This window comes from Pagrus pagrus (genome assembly GCF_965226575.1).
Source record: "Pagrus pagrus genome assembly, chromosome: 24".
Lineage (NCBI taxonomy): Eukaryota > Metazoa > Chordata > Actinopteri > Spariformes > Sparidae > Pagrus > Pagrus pagrus.
The window spans coordinates 16,602,141-16,621,124 of NC_140206.1; the positions used below are offsets into that span (position 1 = coordinate 16,602,141).

Sequence of the window (18,984 nt, forward strand, 5' to 3'; positions counted from 1 at the left end):
TGGAGGATCACCAAAGTAATTACAGTTCATCCTGAGGGGAGCATGAATGTCTGAACCAAACCTCATGACAATCCATCCAATGGTTGTTGAGATTAGTAAATCGGGACCAAAGTGCAGAATAGACTGACAGACCCACATCTTATATAAAAATGAAATGTAATTCTTTTGGTGATCCTGACTTTTACTGTACATATACATATATACACACACACACACACACACACCCTCCTTGAACCGACACCTTATCGTGGAGGGGTTCGAGTACCTGAATGATCCTAGGCTCCTAGGAGCTATGTTGTCCGGGGCTTAATGCCTCTGGTAGGGTCTCCCAAGGCAAACAGGTCCTGGGTGACAGGTCAGATTAAGAGCGGTTCCAAAGCCCCAATGAAAGATTCAAAATCAAGGAAGTTTACGTCGTCCGGAATGGTGCCCCACCCTGGAGCCAGGCCCGGGGTTGGGGCTCGCAGGCAAAGACCCGGCCGGGCACAGCCCGAAGGAGCGACGTGGGCCCGCCCTCCAGTAGGCTCACCACCCTCAGGAGGGTTCAGAAGGGGCCGGTGCGGTGTGATTTGGGTGGCTGTTCTGGGCGGGTGCCCCAGCGACCCAATCCCCGGAACGTGACTTTAGCCATGGGGACATGGAATGTCACCTTGCTGGGGGTAAAAGAGCCTGAGCTAGTGCAGGAGGTTGAGCATTACTGGCTAGAAATAGTTGGGCTCACCTCCACGCACAGTCTGGGCTTTGGAACCCAACTCCTTGAGAGAGGCTGGACTCTCTTCTACTCTGGAGTTGCCTGCGGTGAGAGGCGGCGAGCTGGTGTGGGCTTGCTCATAGCTCCCCAGCTCAGCCGCCATGTATTGGAGTTTTCCCCGGTGAACGAGAGGGTTGTCTCCCTGCGCCTTCGGGTCGGGGATAGGTCTCTCACTGTTGTTTCGGCCTATGGGCCGAACGGCAGTGCAGAGTACCCGGCCTTCTTGGAGTCCCTGGGAGGGGTACTGGAGAGTGCTCCAGCTGGGGACTCCATCGTTCTGCTGGGGGACTTCAACGCTCACGTGGGCGACGACAGTGTTACCTGGAGGGGTGTGATTGGGAGGAACGGCCTCCCCGATCTGAACCCGAGTGGTGTTCTGTTGTTGGACTTCTGTGCTAGCCACAGTTTGTCCATAACAAACACCATGTTCAAGCATAAGGGTGTTCATCAGTGCACGTGGCACCAGGACACCCTAGGCAGGAGATCAATGATCGACTTTGTGGTCGTGTCATCTGACCTCCGGCCGTATGTCTTGGACACTCGGGTGAAGAGAGGGGCTGAGCTGTCAACTGATCACCACCTGGTGGTGAGCTGGATCCGCTGGCAGGGGAGGAAGCTGGACAGACTTGACAGACCCAAATGCATTGTGAGGGTCTGCTGGGAACGTCTGGTGGAACCCTCTGTCGGGGAGGTCTTCAACTCCCACCTCCGGGAGAGCTTTGACCAGACCGCTTCCATTGTTGACGCGGCTGTTCGAAGCTGTGGCCGTACGGTCTCAGGTGCCAGTCGTGGTGGCAATCCCTGAACCCGGTGGTGGACACCAAAAGTAAGGGATGCTGTCAAGCTGAAGAAGGAGTCCTATCGAGCCTGGTTGGCTCAGGGGACTCCTGAGGCAGCTGACAGGTACCAGCAGGCCAAGCGTGCTGCAGCGCGGGCGGACGCGGAAGCAAAAGCTCGGGTCTGGAAAAAGTTCGGGGAGGCCATGGAGGAGGACTACCGGTCAGCCTCGAGGAAATTCTGGCAAACCATCCGGCGCCTCAGGGAGGGGAAACAGCACTCCACCAACACTGTTTACAGAGGAGGTGGGGAGCTGTTGACCTCGACTGGGGATATCGTCGGGCGGTGGAAGGAATACTTGGAGGATCTCCTCAATCCCACTGACACGCCTCCCACAGAGGAAGCAGAGGCTGGGGACTCGGAGGTTGATACATTCATCACCCGGGCCGAAGTCACCGAGGTAGTTCGGAAGCTCCCCGGTGGCAAAGCACCAGGGGTGGATGAGATCCGCCCTGAGTACCTCAAGTCTCTGGATGTTGTGGGGCTCTCTTGGCTGACATGTCTCTGCAACATCGCGTGGCAGTCGGGGACAGTGCTTCTGGACTGGCAGACCGGGGTGGTGGTCCCACTATTCAAAAAGGGGGAGCCAGCCTAAGGCACACCACTGCAATATTCATGCCAGTGCAATATTCAGGGAGCCAGCCTAAGGCACACCACTGCAATATTCATGCTGTCTAATCAGCATCTTGATATGCCACACCTGTAAGGTGGGATGGATTATCTCGGCAACACAGATTTAGACAGATTTGTGAACAATATTTGAGAGAAAGGGATCTTTTGTGTATATAGAAAAAGTTTTAGAACTTCGAGTTCAGCTCATGAGAAATGGGAGCAAAAACAAAAGTATTGTGTTTATATTTTTGTTCAGTGTATATACATACATATATACACACACACACACGTACATATACATACATACATATATATACGTACATATATACGTATATATATGTATACACATATATATTTATATATACATATACACACACACATATATATATGTTTATGATCTATATTTATATATATATGATCTATATCTATATGTATGTAGGTTAAAAGTGACAAAATGTTTTCTATTTCAATAGCGGACCCTGTCTGGCTGAGTATGGTCTAGACCTGCTCCAATTGTAAAGTAAATAAATAATGAATCCTGACCTGAGGGTTTCAATGACACAGTGTGAACTCTTCAGTTCAGCAAACAGCTGCTTCACTCCTGAATCCTGCAGGTTGTTGTTACTCAGGTCCAGCTCTCTCAGACTAGAGGACTGGGAGCTGAGAACTGAGGACAGAGCTTCACAGCTTCTCTCTGAGAGGTGACAGACACTCAACCTGGAGCGTGAACAGTAAAAAATACATTTACAGTACTTATAATATCATTGTAGCACACGTGAACTTGCTTTCTGTTTTACTCTAATATGTCGGAGATATGAAAAATCAACAAGACTAAATCTGGACTAAACAGACATGAAACAATAATAAGTGGCATTGTTTCAAAACATGAGAGTTCTGACATGAGAGAGAGAGAGAATTGAATTCAAACATTGAAGAAATAACAAATCATTTTAGACAAATTGAACTATCTGACCTGAGAGTTTCAAGTTTACAGTGTGGACTCTCCAGTCCAACAGACAGCTGCTTCACTCCTGAATCCTGCAGGTTGTTGTTACTCAGGTCCAGCTCTCTCAGACTAGAGGACTGGGAGCTGAGAACTGAGGACAGAGCTTCACAGCTTCTCTCTGAGAGGTGACAGACACTCAACCTGGAGAGAAAAAAAAGAAGACGGATAACATGACATAAAACAACATATATATATATATATATTAGGGGTGTAACAATATATGTATTTGTATTGAATTGTTTCGGTACAGGACATTCGGTTCGGTACAGGGCTGTGCACGGGTGAGTTTCCGGAACGTCCGGAAGTTGCGTGTGTTTATTTTCTGCCTGCAGCTACACGTACTGCCAGTTTACATCATGGCTAACAGAGGCGAGAAACCAGAGCTTGAAGACCCTCCCTTGTCGCTTAAGTCTCCTGCTTGGGAACACTTCGGCTTCCTGGTTAAATATTGCAACGGAGAAAGACGAGTCCGGCACGGCGCAGTTCCGCCGAACAGCTGGAGAAACGAAACCGAGGAATTCCTGTGATAATTACATAATCACACACGACTGCAGTTATACGTGTTATAAACACAACAACACAAAGTGTTCCCGACCGAAGGATTAGAAGAAGAGCGCGTATTTGTCTCTTTTTTGAGGTTTTTGTGCTTGTATCAACGCGGAGTGTTTTATTTTGAAAATCAACCGGATGTATTGTTGTTGACTTCCTGTCTGCTCTGTGCTAAATTCGGCTGAATTTCTGCATTGTGCCGCATCACTTGAAAGGGCACCAACCAAGTGTGAATATCACTGCTACAAGAAAAAAAAATGACCCTAGTGCAAACGCAGCTGACTTTATCAAGCAGTCTCTCCCTAGCAACTCAACCCGTATGAACAACACACCAGTGCAAACCTGGCAGAGGGGCTTAAAGAGACAGTGACAATAATTTATTTAACTTATTACCAGGCAGCACTTTACAACAGTGATCTATTTCTTTATTTTATTGTCATATTTTGTATAATGTTACAATATATTGTTGGTTTACAAAAGGTCCGAAAATGAACCGAACCGTGACCTCAAGACCGAGGTACGTATCGAACCGTGATTTTTGTGTATTGTTACACCCCTATATATATATATATATATATATACAGTGGAAACCGCTTATAGTGATCACGGATATAGTAATCAACCACTTATATAGATCAAAAGGCTTGGGACAGAATCATTTCTATACAAATGCTGTTTAAATAATTCGTTTATAGTGATCAAGAAATCCGCTTATAGTGGTCATTTTTGGTCATTTTATGGATGAAAACATGCGCAAAAACAATTTAAAAACTATGTGTTGCCTACTTATTTTATTTTCAGCAGTGTCCCTTTGACGTGCACTGCTGCAGTAGCCTGCACATGTTGCTGCGCTGTGTCTTGTTGTGCTGTGTGCTCACCTGGCTGGCTGAGCCACATGGCTGTCGGTGCGGCGCAACTCATTATCACTGGCTGTGTGTGTTGTCTGTCAAAACATGGATGAATGAAACCTATCGACTTTATATCGACCGCGGACGTCAGGAATAGATTTTCGGCTTTTGGCTCATTCCGTTCATCTCCGCATAGCGCTCTTTTTCAGTTATTGGCTTAGAGAGAAAGAGAGAGAGAGAGGCGCGCACTGACAGCAGCGCGCGGTAGAAGTGAAACTCATACGGCCCGACCCCCCCTCCCGTCAAACGATCCGGTCTGACAGTGACATATTGCCTGTTCATTCATGAAAACCATCTCGAAACACTCTCAGTCAAACAAGGTGGGGAATGAGAAATCTGCGGCGCTACTAGCCTAGTTCGCTCATTTTAAAAACACACCGGCAGCAGCGCCTACTGATCTGAGACGTGTCACGTGAGTTACTGTAAATGCTGTGTGGAAAACCAGCTGTGGTCTGTGATTGAGGTGCAGACGGGTGAGTTTGGAGCTGACGAGAGGATCGCGCTGACGACCGTTTCGTTACATTTTTCTCATTGAAAAACTATACAACTGGCATTTAGATGATGTTCTGCATAAAAAAATAAGTGAAATAATAACAATTCGGTTTTAGTAATCAACTGCTTATAGTGATCAAATGTACTCTGGACCAACGTGATCACTATAAGCGGTTTCCACTGTATATATATATATATATATATATATATATATATAGATATAGATATATATTTATCGGCCTTTTCATGGCTTTATATTAGGAGGATTATTTATATAGGACAGCTCACAGTGATGACAGGAAAGGACCAGAGGTCGAACTTGAAACCTGGGCCGCTGCAGCGAGGACAAAGCCTCTGTACATGGGACGCATGCTCTACCAACTGAGCTACAGGAGCACCCCAGGGGGTGCATAAATTAACATTCTAAACTATTAATCCATGTCCACTTATATTGTCTTCAATACACCAGCCATTTCAAATAGATACTTTATTAAATAACTACTGTGTTTAATGCTTGTGCTACCAAAAACATATATGTTACAAATACATTATGAATGAGATCAAATAAATGCAGTTTTCAAAGAGAGACAGAGCGGTCAGGTCACTCAGTGTTTCCTGAAGCTGTGAGTTTTGGGTACGTCACAAAAACTATGCTGGGATGTGGTTAAATGCTTTTTAGTGTCTAAATATTTTGGCATATGATCACTGTAAGTCTTACAAGCAAGTGCGTGTTTTAGCTGTGAATCAGTGAAATGAGGAACTCAATCAGGATGTGTGTCTAAGGGTGAATTCCAATTCCTCGCTTAACCCTCAATCTTAACCCTCAATCTCAAAAACGCAGTGCAAGTGCTGTCCTCATTCTCAGAAAAATTAAGTTGGGGGGCAAGTTTAAGGGCTGTATAGCCCTCAATATTGAGATTTTCCGAGACTACCCTTGGGAGTAAGGGCTACCCAGGATGCATTGCGTATTTTGACCGGACAAAGATGGCGCCGAAAGCAGCAAAGCAAGTAAGCTACAAATGTAAGTATTTTCTTTGTTAACAGAGATATAAAATTATGAAAACCATTGTATTATCTTAGTTTAGGTCCATTTTATGGATTACTTACGTCATTGTTGCGTAACATTTATTTTTTATTTTACGATCTTTTGTCAATAGCCGGCTGGTGCGGACAAGCCATCGTTTGCTATCGCTCACTTTTCAATAAGCCGTGGTGTGCGGTAACTTTCAGCTGAATATGTCCGTGGTTGTGGTTGTGGTCTGACAATCTCAAAAAGAGGCCTAATGCCCACGCAAAAGACATCAGCATAGCTGCAGACGGGTTTTGTTTATGTTGTTGATACACGTCGTGTCTATATGCGTTGACGGTAATGGTCGAGTACGGATGACGTAAATGCGTTCTTCTTCTTCCTTTTTTTGAGTTGACAGACTGGATGCAGCTTTCGCGTTATTCTGCCCCCCACAGTCTGAAGACGTATCTGCATTTAAGGGGTGTCCCATTTCTAAGTGACAAAATAACCCTCAACACTTGGTTTTGAGGGCCAATTAAGATTAAGGGTTGAGCTTGAGGGTTAAGATAGGAATTGGAATTGGCCCTAAGTGTGACGCTGTCCATCCCACTGAGATGGAGCAGAGATGGACTGATAGACAGACAGATGGAACATGTCACTTCATAGGGTTTCTTGACCTGCTGCTTTTTGTGGTTGTAAATAAAACATTGGGCCTTAAGTCCATTTATCCCCACCATTGTAGCAGTCCACAGGAAGGAGTAGTACATTCAGAGTAGGACATTCTCTGTGCTCGAGACCTCCTGATTTAAAAATTAAGCACTGGATACCAACAGCTGCCCCAATGTGGCTCAAAGGTGTACTGCATAGAAATCTTAAATTAAAGACTATGAACAAAAATCTGCAAATATATTTGGCAACCCAAATAAAATCCTCTCTGGGAAGGACTGGTTTATATAATCTCTTGCTCCATTGCTGTTCAGTTCTGAACATGTTGTCAACGTGACAATAAAACATGACTGAATTGAGAATAAACAGACATCCAGGTATCAAAGTCATATGATATCAAACATAAATGAGGTTCTCCATCCTCATTGTTCGTGCTGCGCAGGAGCTGAATTAATGAAAGGTACACTGAAAGAAAACAGGTTTGATAGCAAAAAAATCTACCAGAAATATATAAATGATTTCACAACAAACAGTAACATGATCTGACCTCAAACTTTCCAGATTACAGTGTGGACTCTTCAGTTCAGCAGAAAGTAGCTTCACTCCTGAATCCTGCAGGTTGTTGTTACTCAGGTCCATCTCTCTCAGACTAGAGGACTGGGAGCTGAGAACTGAGGACAGAGCTTCACAGCTTCTCTCTGAGAGGTTACAGTCACTCAGTCTGGATAAAGAATAATGAGCAGAACAAGAAAATTATTTCTATTTGGGTCAATAACAGCACATTTACTGCATTCTGAAAAAAAAACATCGACACTTACAGAACTTTCTTGGAGGTTTTAACCACTGGCAGCAGCCTCAGAAGAGCCTCCTCTGAAGCAGAGTATTTCTTCAGGTCAAACACATCCAGATCTTTTTCTGATGACAGTAAGATGAAGACCAGAGCTGACCACTGAGCAGGAGACAGTTTATCTGTGGAGAGACGTCCTGATCTCAGGAACTGTTGGATCTCCTCCACTAGAGAACGATCGTTCAGTTCATTCAGACAGTGGAACAGATTGATGCTTCTCTCTTGAGACAGAGTCTCTTCAAACTTCTTCTTGATGTAACTGACTGTTTCCTCATTGGTTTGTGAGCTACTTCCTGTCTGTGTCAGCAGACCTCGAAGGAGATTCTGATTGGTCTGCAGTGAAAGACCCACGAGGAAGCAGAGGAACAAGTCCAAGTGTCCATTTGGACTCTGTAAGGCCTTGTCCACAGCGCTTTGGTAGAGACGTGTCTCTGCAGATTGATGGTCTGTTGTTTGTTCCTCTGACATCAGATTGACTCCAGAGTTGATGAATGTCAGATGGACATGAAGAGCAGCCAGAAACTCCTGAACACTCAGATGGACGAAGCAGAACACCTTGTCCTGGTACAGTCCACTCTCCTCTTTAAAGATCTGTGTGAACACTCCTGAGTACACTGAGGCTGCTCTGATATCGATGCCACACTCTGTCAGGTCTGATTCATAGAAGATCAGGTTGCCGCTCTGCAGCTGATCAAAAGCCAGTTTTCCCAGAGACTCAATCATCTTCCTGCTCTCTGGAGTCCAGTGTGGATCTGTCTCAGCTCCTCCATCATACTTGACGTTCTTCAGTTTGGCCTGAACCACCAGGAAGTGGATGTACATCTCAGTCAGGGTCTTGGGCAGCTCTCCTCCCTCACTGGTCTTCAACACATCCTCCAGAACTGTAGCAGTGATCCAGCAGAAGACTGGGATGTGGCACATGATGTGGAGGCTTCGTGATGTCTTGATGTGGGAGATGATTCTGCTGGCCTGCTTCTCATCTCTGAATCTCTTCCTGAAGTACTCCTCCTTCTGGGGGTCAGTGAACCCTCTGACCTCTGTCACCATGTCAACACACCCAGGAGGGATCTGATTGGCTGCTGCAGGTCGTGTGGTTATCCAGAGGCAAGCAGAGGGAAGCAGTTTCCCCCTGATGAGGTTTGTCAGCAGCACATCCACTGAGGTGGACTCTGTAACATCAGTCAGGATCTCAGTGTTGTGGAAGTCCAGAGGAAGTCGACACTCATCCAGACCGTCAAAGATGAACACAACGTGGAACTCTTCAAACCTGCAGATTTCTCTGGTTTCAGTGAAGAAGTGATGAACAAGTTCCACCAAGCTGAACTTTTTCTCTTTCAGCACATTCAGCTCTCTGAAAGTGAATGGAAATGTGAACTGTATGTCCTGGTTGGCTTTGTCTTCAGCCCAGTCCAGAGTGACCTTCTGTGTTAAGACTGTTTTCCCGATGCCAGCCACTCCCTTTGTCATCACTGTTCTGATTGGTTCATCTCTTCCAGGTGAGGCTTTAAAGATGTCTTCTTGTCTGACTGTTGTTTCTGGTCTGTCTTGTTTCCTGGATGCTGTTTCAATCTGCCTGACCTCATGTTCATCATTGACCTCTGCAGTCCCTCCCTCTGTGATGTAGAGCTCTGTGTAGATCTGATTCAGAAGGGTTGGGTTTCCTGCTTTAGCGATCCCCTCAAACACACAGTGGAACTTCTTCTTCAGGTCAGATTTAAGTTCACGCTGACAAACTGCAGCAAGATGTTCTAAATAAACACACAACAAACAAGATCATTAAGTTATTTATAAAGACAATAAGACAATTTCCTTCCCCTAAAGATTGCATATACAGTATGAACAGATTTTCCATCATCATCATCATCAGACTTCAGTAAACGTCTCATTGATCCATCATGTTAAATCTTTAGAGAAATCCTCTTACTGCTCTGCAGACAGTCAGCCAGCTCCTCCTGCTTCATTCTCCTCAGGAAGTGAAGTGTGATCTTCAGAAATGCCTCTCTGCTGCTCCTCCTCTGCTCTTCATCCTCACCATCCAACACCTCCTTATCCTCCCTCTGACTCTCTAAGCATTCTGAGCGATCTGAACTCAGAATCTTCTGGATCTTCTTCAGCTCGTTCTTCACAAAAGTGACAATGTTTTCCTCCAGCAGCTGGAACAGAATATTATGTGAATGAGAACATTTAACATCATGGAGCCAAACATCAGATCCATGTTGGACAGATTCACCACTGGCCTGTAAAGTGCAGCATGGAGATTATTGTGAACAGACTGGATGTAAAAGTAGTTGTTGTTCATGTACAGACCATAAATATGGAGTCCAGGTGTGTTTGATGCTGGTGGGCAGACAGACCTCTGGGAACCTCTGAGCTCTCCTGGTAGACTCTGTGGAGGAATCATGAAGAATCAGCCACATTACGTATGTCCACTCAGAGACAAACACAAGCTGAAGGTCCTTTGAGTTAAAGTGTTGATGACATCATTGAATCAGATGGTTTCCCCTGACATCAAAGTGTTGGTTGTACTGCTGATCCCACTGTGAATCAACAGTCAGTCAGTTTACTGGGTTGGTTCAGCAGCTTGTCTGGTGTAGTCCTTCTAGCTCTCGACCCCTATAATACTGTGGACAGCAACACACAGCTAACATAAGCTAGTTGGATGCTAACTGTCCAGTGCAAATTGATGAAGAGTCTCAATAAACTTGTATTCAATTGAGATTCCAACATTGGAGAATGAAGAAATGATTCCTTATTTAGTTGTTTGTTTATGAATCTGATACCAAAACAACCAAATACTGGTTTTTAATTTTTGTACATTTGATTTTATGCTCAGATCAAATATTCAATCTCAAGCTGCCCTATCAAATAAAGTCCAAAAAAATACTTTAATGAAGCAAAATTCCCCAAATCCAGAAAGGAAGTGAAAAAAGGCAGGCAGAGAAAAATCCAAAAGGCAAAGCAGTCAAAACAAAACAAAAATCGTAGATTTAGAGTAGAGAGTAGAGTATAACACATCACCGGAGAACAGGTGAAACACGCAGGAGCAAAACGGACTCACCAATGAACAGTGAGGGGAAAGCACTGGCTTCATAATGCGTTTCTTTGCAAGCTGGAGGTCAGATCAACTGAATCAAAGTGAGAATAACAACTACAAATTGTTTTAACTGCATGTTTCACAAACAAACACTATATGAAGTAAAAATTGGAGGGCCTGACCGATTAATTTGCTGGCCAGTTTTATCAGCTGAATATAGCCGATCTGATAATAATCATTATTGGGCAGAAGTTGACCTATAGACGCCGATGTTAACACTTTTATTTTTCCTAATAAAGTTCAGGGAACATGACCTGGTTTTACTTTGAAATGATGTCCTTGCACTATTGATCCAGTAGAGTACGCTCCGACTCCATCCTGACTCAGGAGAGTCTCTCAGTCACACTCACCTCACTGTCTCCTCCGATGTGGACCTGAGAGCAAAGCACAGTTTGCCTCCACACTAAGTTTATAACTAGTCTGTGAAATAAACAATGACTCCATGAGTTTCAATTCAACCCACTTGTCCGTGAGTCATGACGTGCTTCGTTGAGTTGGTCATACTTCTGTTTGTTATGTTAGCAAGGTAAAGTTAGGCTAACCTAGCTTAACATTAGTGCAGGCCAGTTGGGGAGAGGGGAGGGGGGACAGTCGTGCTCAGTGAAATGCATCGCTGGCCTGGAAGTAAATGAATAACGTAACAATAACTTCTCGGTCCTTTACTCTCCTGCAACAACTGTCATGTCTCTCTCATTGATCATGATTTCACTTTACCAGATAACGTTAACCTCATGACTGAGCACATTCAGACTATATTCACAGCAGCACCGGGTGTTTTTTACATTGGATTCACTTTGGTTACGTTGAGAGTTCCCCCTGCAACCAGCAGCAGAGGCATCAGTCACCTCTGGACTGTTAGTGACCGTTATACACTAAAAAAGAAATACCTGTACTGCAACAGACGTCATGTTTTGATAACGTTAAGCAAGAAAACATGTTTCTGGTCGGAGTTTGGTTCATACTGACTTCGTGGTTAATAATGACCTCGTGGTTCATGATGACTTTGCGGTTCATGATGACTTCGTGGTTCATGATGACTTCATGGTTCATGATGACTTCATGGTTCATGATAACCTCGTGGTTCATGATGACTTCATGGTTATAGACGTTCTCTACGCGCTCATGTCATGACAATGTCAGAATACATGGGGTAAAAGAAGGAGCTGAAGAAAGAAGGCATCAGCGATTACTTTCGTGGAAGATCTGCTGTTGAAAGGCCTGGAGCTCCCTTCTTCTACAGCGCTAATTATCGAGAGAGCACACCGGGCACTCGCCCCGAAACCTCCGACTGAAGCCACGCCAAGATCAACCGTGGTCAAGTTCTCAAGCTACAGAATGAAGCAGGAGGTCAATAAAATAACCTGACAGAAGAGGGGATTCGACTTTCAGGGCAAACGGATACATCTGGACCAGGATTACGCACCGGAGGTGCTGCAGAAACGGAGGGAGCATGCAGAGGCGAAAGTTTTGCTGAAGGAAAGAAATATAAGGTTTCAGACTCCATTCCCGGCCAAGCTGAGTGATTTACAATTCGGCTGAAGAAGCAACGGGTGACATGGCAGAGAGGGGGATACAGGTGACGGTTCTGAAAAAAACATCTTCCCTCCTGGACCAGATAGCCCAACTGACTTGGCAGCCAGGTGGAAAACGACAATCAGAATCAGTCAGAATCAGAATACTTTATTAATCCCCGGGGGGAAATTGTTTTTGTTACAGATGCTCCGTGCAAAGTAGAAATAGAAATATAGCCAGAATGGAAACAAGAGATAAAGATATAGATAACATAGTAAAGTAGACAATAAAATAAAGTAATACAATAAGATAAATAAAATAAAAAATAAAATAAAATAAAATAGACAATCTGAACTGTTCAATGACCACTCCAAGTATTTACAAATATACAGTGCAATATACATATATATATGGTATGGCAGATGTACATATATATACATATTTAAATATATAAAGCCATTTGAGTCCAGACATCAGAGGGAGGAGTTGTAAAGTTTAATGGCCACAGGTAGGAATGACTTCCTGTGGCGCTCAGTGGTGCATTTTGGAGCAATTTGTCTCTCACTGAAGGTGCTCCTCTGTTTGAGTGTTGTGGAGAGGGTGAAAGTCATACTGCAGTATCGTCCGCAACTTCAACAGCATCCTCCTGTCTGACACTGCTGTCAAAGTGTCCGGCTCCACCCCCACAACGTCACTGGCCTTCCTGATCAGCTTGTTGAGTCTGTTGGCGTCTGCTACTCTCAGCCTGCTGCCCCAGCACACAACAGCAAACAGAATAGCACTGGCCACCACAGACTCATAAAACATCCTCAGCACAGTCCGGCAGATGTTAAAGGAGCAGAGCCTTCTCAGAAAATAGAGGCGGCTCTGTCCCTTCTTGTAGAGGACTTCAGTGTTCTTAGTCCAGTCCAGTTTATTGTCGATGAACACACCCAGATATTTATAGTGTTCAACGATGTCCACGTTATGCCCCAGGATGGAAACTGGGGTCACAGGTGTCCTGGTTCTCCTCAGATCCACCACCAGCTCTTTGGTCTTTGTTGTGTTGAGCTGCAGGTGGTTCAGCTCACACCGTGTGACAAAGTTATCCACCACAGCCCTGTATTCAGCCTCATCACCCTTGCTGATACATCCAACAACAGCAGAGTCATCAGAAAACTTCTGAAGATGGCAAGACTCTGTCTGGTAGCTGAAGTCCGTGGTGTAAAGGGTGAAGAGGAAAGGAGAGAGGACAGTCCCTTGTGGAGCCCCGGTGTTGCTGACCACAGCATCTGACACACAGTCCCGCAAGCGCACGTACTGTGGTCGGCCAGTGAGGTATTCCACAATCCAGGACACAAGGGGGGGGATCCACCAGCATCGCCTCTAGCTTGTCACTCAGTGGAGCAGGCCTGATGGTATTGAAAGCACTGGAGAAGTCAAAGAATGTGACCCTCACAGTGCTCCCCGGCTTGTCCAGGTGGGCGTAGACACGGTTCAGCATGTAGATGATGGCATCTTCAACTCCAATCCGGGGCTGGTAGGCGAACTTGAGGGGATCCAGGTGCGGCCTGACCATAGGCCTGAGCTGCTCCAGGAAGAGTCTCTCCAGGGTCTTCATGATATGTGACGTCAGTGCCACCGGTCGGTAGTCTGAGAAACTACTGGGCTACAGCGTCTTTGGCACTGGAACGAGGCAGGACGTCTTCCATATCACAGGGACCCTCTGGAGGCTCAGGCTCATGTTGAAGACATGATGAAGCACTCCACAGAGCTGTTCGGCGCAGGCTCTGAGAACCCATGGGCTGACACCGTCAGGGCCTGCAGCCTTACCGGCGGGGAGTTTGCTCAGCTGTCTCCTAACATGAAGCGGTGTAAACAGTGCAGGTCGAGGAGGGGGAGAGTTAGAGTCCATAGTGAGAGGAGGGCAGGTAGCATGGGAGCCACAGGAGGTGTGAGGAGTGGGGGATGGGTGTGAGGATCTCAAAGAGTTGGATGGGGCGCTATCAGGAGGAGGAGGGGGGGTCTGAAGTGGTGGTGGCTGGAGACAGTCAACAGGAGAGCCAGCAGGGGCCAGGGCCGCAGTATCAAACCTGTTGAAGAACAGATTTAACTCATTGGCCCTAGCCACACTACCATCAGCTCCACTGCTAGTTGGTCTGAAACCAGTGATGGTCCTCATACCACTCCAGACCTCCCTCATGTTATTCTGCTGGAGTTTCCACTTAGCCTCTTTGATCTTGGCAGTCAGGTCCCTCTGAATGTCCTTCAGCTCCTCCCTGTTGCCACCTCTGAAAGCCCTCTTCTTCTGGTTGAGTATGGCTTTGATGTCTTTTGTTACCCAAGGCTTGTTGTTTGGGTAACAGCACACAGTCCTTGCTGGGACAATGCCGTCCACACAGAAATTGATGTAGTCTGTAATGCACTCAGTAAGCCCATCAATGTCCTCTCTGTGTGGCTCACAGAGTACATTCCAGTCAGTCACCTCAAAACAGCGCTGCAGTTCCTCGTAGCAGTCCTTACTGTCTTTGTGGTCACAGGAAGCCTCTTCACTAGAGGCACATAGCAGGGGGTGAGAAGCACCAAGTTGTGATCTGATCTTCCCAGCGGGGGGAGAGAGGTGTATGCGTCCTTTACATTAGCATATAGCAGGTCCAGGGTCTTCTCCTCTCTGGTTTTACAGGTCACATACTGGGTGAACTTCGGGAGTGTTTTTTTAACGGAGACATGGTTGAAGTCACCTGAGATTATAATGAGAGCAGTCGAGTGAGCAGTCTGTAGTCCGGCTATTGTCGAGTGGATGACGTCACATGCCGACGTCGGGTTAGCGGACGGGGGAATATACACAGCCACTACAATAGCATGTGAGAATTCACGGGGTACATAGTAGGGATGGAGACCCACAGCTAGCAGTTCAATATCTGGGCTACAAATGCAGTCTTTGATTGTAATGTGACCAGGATTGCACCACTTGTTGTTCACATAAACAGCAAGCCCCCCTCCTTTGTGCTTACCGCTCTTAGTGCAGTCCCTGTCAGCCCGGACAGTGTGGAAACCCTCGGTGGAAACATTGTGGTCAGGAACATCCGTGTGTAGCCATGACTCTGAGATAATCATCAGACTACACTCCCGGTATTCCTGATGACTCCGGGTTAGCACTGTAAGCTCGTCCATCTTATTCCCCAGTGATCTCACGTTGCCCATGATGAGAGATGGGAGACACGGCTTGTATGTCTTCCTCTCCATAAGTCTCCGATGTTTCGCTCCTTTCCTCCGCCGTAGCGATCCTTTCACTCTGCAACCCCGGTGTGTTTTCCTCCAAAGTTCAGCAGGGATATCCTCCATTACCGTAGCCAAGCCGGCCGGCTTCAGCTCTATCAGCTGATCCCTGGAGTAAACAATGCGGTGTTGCTGAGCGACGGTTGAGTGGCAGAGTAAAAGTAGAGATTCCACCACAAGCAAACCAACAAAAACTCTCCACACAAGCATGTTTCGAGAGAATGTAGCTTAATAAATAACTAAAGTAAAAACAGAACAAGCTAGATAAAGAAAAGGAAAAAAAAGTTGAAAAGAAAGTTAAAGTAAGCCGGAGCGACTGGAACAGGCTGCATACACCGTGGTGCATGCGCACTTAACCGGGAAAGCACAAGCTCCAGGAGAGGCTTCAGGGAACGACTCCAGCCATTAGAGAGGCCTTCATTTTGGAAGTCAAAGTTATTATTTGTGAATTGTGAATAAGTATTAATAAACGGAGCAGTATCAAACTCATCTGGCCTGGAGAGAGGGACCAGAGAGGTCCGTCCACTAAGTCTGTTACTGTTTGCAGTTTTTATCGAAGCACTAAGTCAGCGGATCACTCAGGATAATAATATTACAGACATTACAATGCTCGGCCAAGAACACAAAATCTCCTTATTTGCGGACAATGTTTTAGTCTCCTTGTCTCCCCCAGAGTGTTCGATCTTGAAATTGTTGTCATCTTTAGACGCCTTCAGCTCTGCATCTGGATACAAACTGAATATTTAAGTTTCAACTATAGACCGAGACAGATCATCAGCTCCAAGATCAAATTAAATTGGGATCTGGATCATATTAAATATCTGTGAGTCAACATCCCTAAAGAGCTAACCAATGTGTATGATTTACATTTTAACTTGTTAAGACAAAAGATAAAGGTAGACGTAAGGAGGTGGACTTTAATCCCAGTATTAAGTTTTGAGTCACGGGTGGAGTCAGTAAAAATTAATATACTGCCTCGGGTGTTATATTTGTTTCAGACTGTCCCAACTGAAATAAACAATTCAATGAATGGGACAAATTATTATCCAGATACATCTGGCAGGGAAACAAACAAGGATAAGATTTCAAACTCTTCAGTTGATTAAACACGAGGGAGGACTTGCACTCCCCTGAAAGACTATTATATATTGGCCCAACTGAAGATTTTGTTTTTTTGCTGCGATCACAATTACCAGGCGAGATGGAAAGAAGTGGAAGAGAAGATGTCCGGAGCTGATCCAATTCAGGCTCACTGAGGGAATAGAAAAGCAATTACAAGGAAATGTCTCCAGCCGAATGCTCCATCTACAGACAGCTGGTGCCACATTACATATATATATAATATATAATTACCTTTTCAATGAGGCTCCATCTACATGAAGTTGAGGAAATTTGGAAAAAGTGGAAAAGGTACATTTCCCTGAAACACCCTTCTTTTAACACTTGTTGGACCAACATGAAAAGAGAAAAGAAATGTTTACTCATCTCTTTATAACTTGTCTATTTGTCATTTATCTTCTCAAACTCGAGACACCCCATGTTCTGTTTGTTCTGTTGTTCTGTTTGTTCTGTTGTTCTGTTGGTTCTGTTTTGTGGAAAAATGGTTCACTATGTCAGGTCATATCTACGGATGAATGTTGAATGGTTGTGAAGATATGAAACCAAATAAAGGAGAAAATGTCTAATAAAAGAAAAACTGTGAACCTGTCCTTTAATACTGATCCTGCTCTAACCTTCATCATCACTCTGAGGACATGAAGACCATCAGGACAACTGGTCAGACTGGATTTAATGACGACAAACATCAACAGAGAGCAACATGAGGACAACTTACTGTCTGTCTGATGAACGCTGTTGTTTAAAATTAATAACATCATCCTTTGACCAGTCACTACTGAAGGACACACAGCTGGGTCCGGTTCCAGGTCCAGGTCCAGGTTCAGTAGAGGCTGGTCTCCTGTTGGACAGAGAAGAAGACCACCAGAGATGTTAATTCACTTTTTATTCTTCAGACACAGAAGCTGCTGGAGAAACTAGTAGCTATCAACAAGAAAAGGATCAACACACCAGAGTTCAGTAAACATGAAGCTGAATGATTTCAGTCTGTGGATCATGAATTCTTTCTGACAGACAACAAACTTTACTGTCGGTACATCAGACTCACAAGTCTTTGGAGGATCTCCACTTGTTTTGTGTAGCTCAGACTTCTGAAGCTTCATATTATCCTCAGCTGAACGTTATAAAGTATTTTTACACAGAACAAGGACTGTGAAGTTTGTCCTCCATCATCACTCTGAGGACATGAAGACCATCAGGACAACTGGTCAGACTGGATTTAATGAGGACAAACATCAACAGAGAGCAACATGAGGACAACTTACTGTCTGTCTGATGAACGCTGTTGTTTAAAATTAATAATAACATCCTTTGACCGGTCACTCCTGAAAGACACACAGCTGGGCTCAGGTCCAGGTCCAGGTCCAGGTTCAGGTCCAGGTCCATCTTCAGGTCCAGGTCCAGGTCCAGGTTCAGGTCCAGGTCCAGGTACAGGGGTTTTAGAGGGAGGGCCTCCCTCCTCTCTGTCCTCACACTGATTCATGCTGCTCAACTCACACACACTTTCATCTGGAGAGGAAACACAAATCATTCATCTGCACATCAACTGAAATCAGCCTTTCCATCATGTCTCCTGTCAGAACATCAGCTGCTCCTCCACTGATTGGCTGCTTCATATCAGTGTCACATGAATGCTGCACTTCTACTGTCAGTCCACTAGATGGTGTCATGGAGCCATCAGACTGGAAGTGAGTCGTCTGCTCTGAACACCAGTTTAACCAGCGAGACACGACTGGACTCACTGTTCTAGAAACACCAGTAACAGTGGAGGAAAGTACATTTACTCGAGTACTACACGTAACTACAATCCTGAGGTACTTCAGTCACGTATTTCCACTTCATGCAGCTGGTGCTGAGGGCTCAGTCTATATGATGACGTCATAGTAAATGGTGGGCCACATTCATGTGTTTGGACTCATCTGAATCTCCAGGATAACATGTATCTGATCATTATGAACAAGAACCTGAACACCAACATATTATAAGTCACATCAGCTGCAGTCAACAGCAGCAGGGAGAGGAGGAGGGACAGGAAGTCCCCAGACCCCCTTGAAAAATCGCTCCATTTTGTGAGTTGTTGAGTTAAGAGGACCTTTATAAACTGTGTGAAACGCTGTCGATGACACATTCTGAATGATTCGGGCCTTCTTGTAAGTTCGGCCCATGTTACAGCCTCGTTTTAGGGGGTGCTGCTGCCCCCTCAGCACCTCCAGCTCCCGCATCCAGGCGAACAGCTGCTCTCCAGCCGCGTTTAGTGCGTCAGACAGCGGGAGAGCGGCGGCTCGTCTCGGCCTCCTCCACAGGCTGATTCAGGCAGGAAAAGCTGC

At 45.4% G+C, this 18,984-nt stretch overlaps 1 protein-coding gene across 1 annotated transcript in view; it reads right to left on the bottom strand.

Annotated features, from left to right (window-relative positions):
- Window positions 1-18,984, bottom strand: part of LOC311253568 (NACHT, LRR and PYD domains-containing protein 3-like) — a 379,521-nt gene that overhangs the window by 320,966 nt on the left and 39,571 nt on the right. The window contains exons 5-9 of the mRNA XM_084347631.1: window positions 9,602-9,692; window positions 7,649-9,425; window positions 7,378-7,551; window positions 3,174-3,347; window positions 2,744-2,917 (exon numbers count right to left, since the gene is read on the bottom strand). Coding sequence (XP_084203757.1) covers window positions 2,744-2,917; window positions 3,174-3,347; window positions 7,378-7,551; window positions 7,649-9,425; window positions 9,602-9,692 — 2,390 coding nt within the window. The remainder of the gene's footprint in view (window positions 1-2,743; window positions 2,918-3,173; window positions 3,348-7,377; window positions 7,552-7,648; window positions 9,426-9,601; window positions 9,693-18,984) is intronic.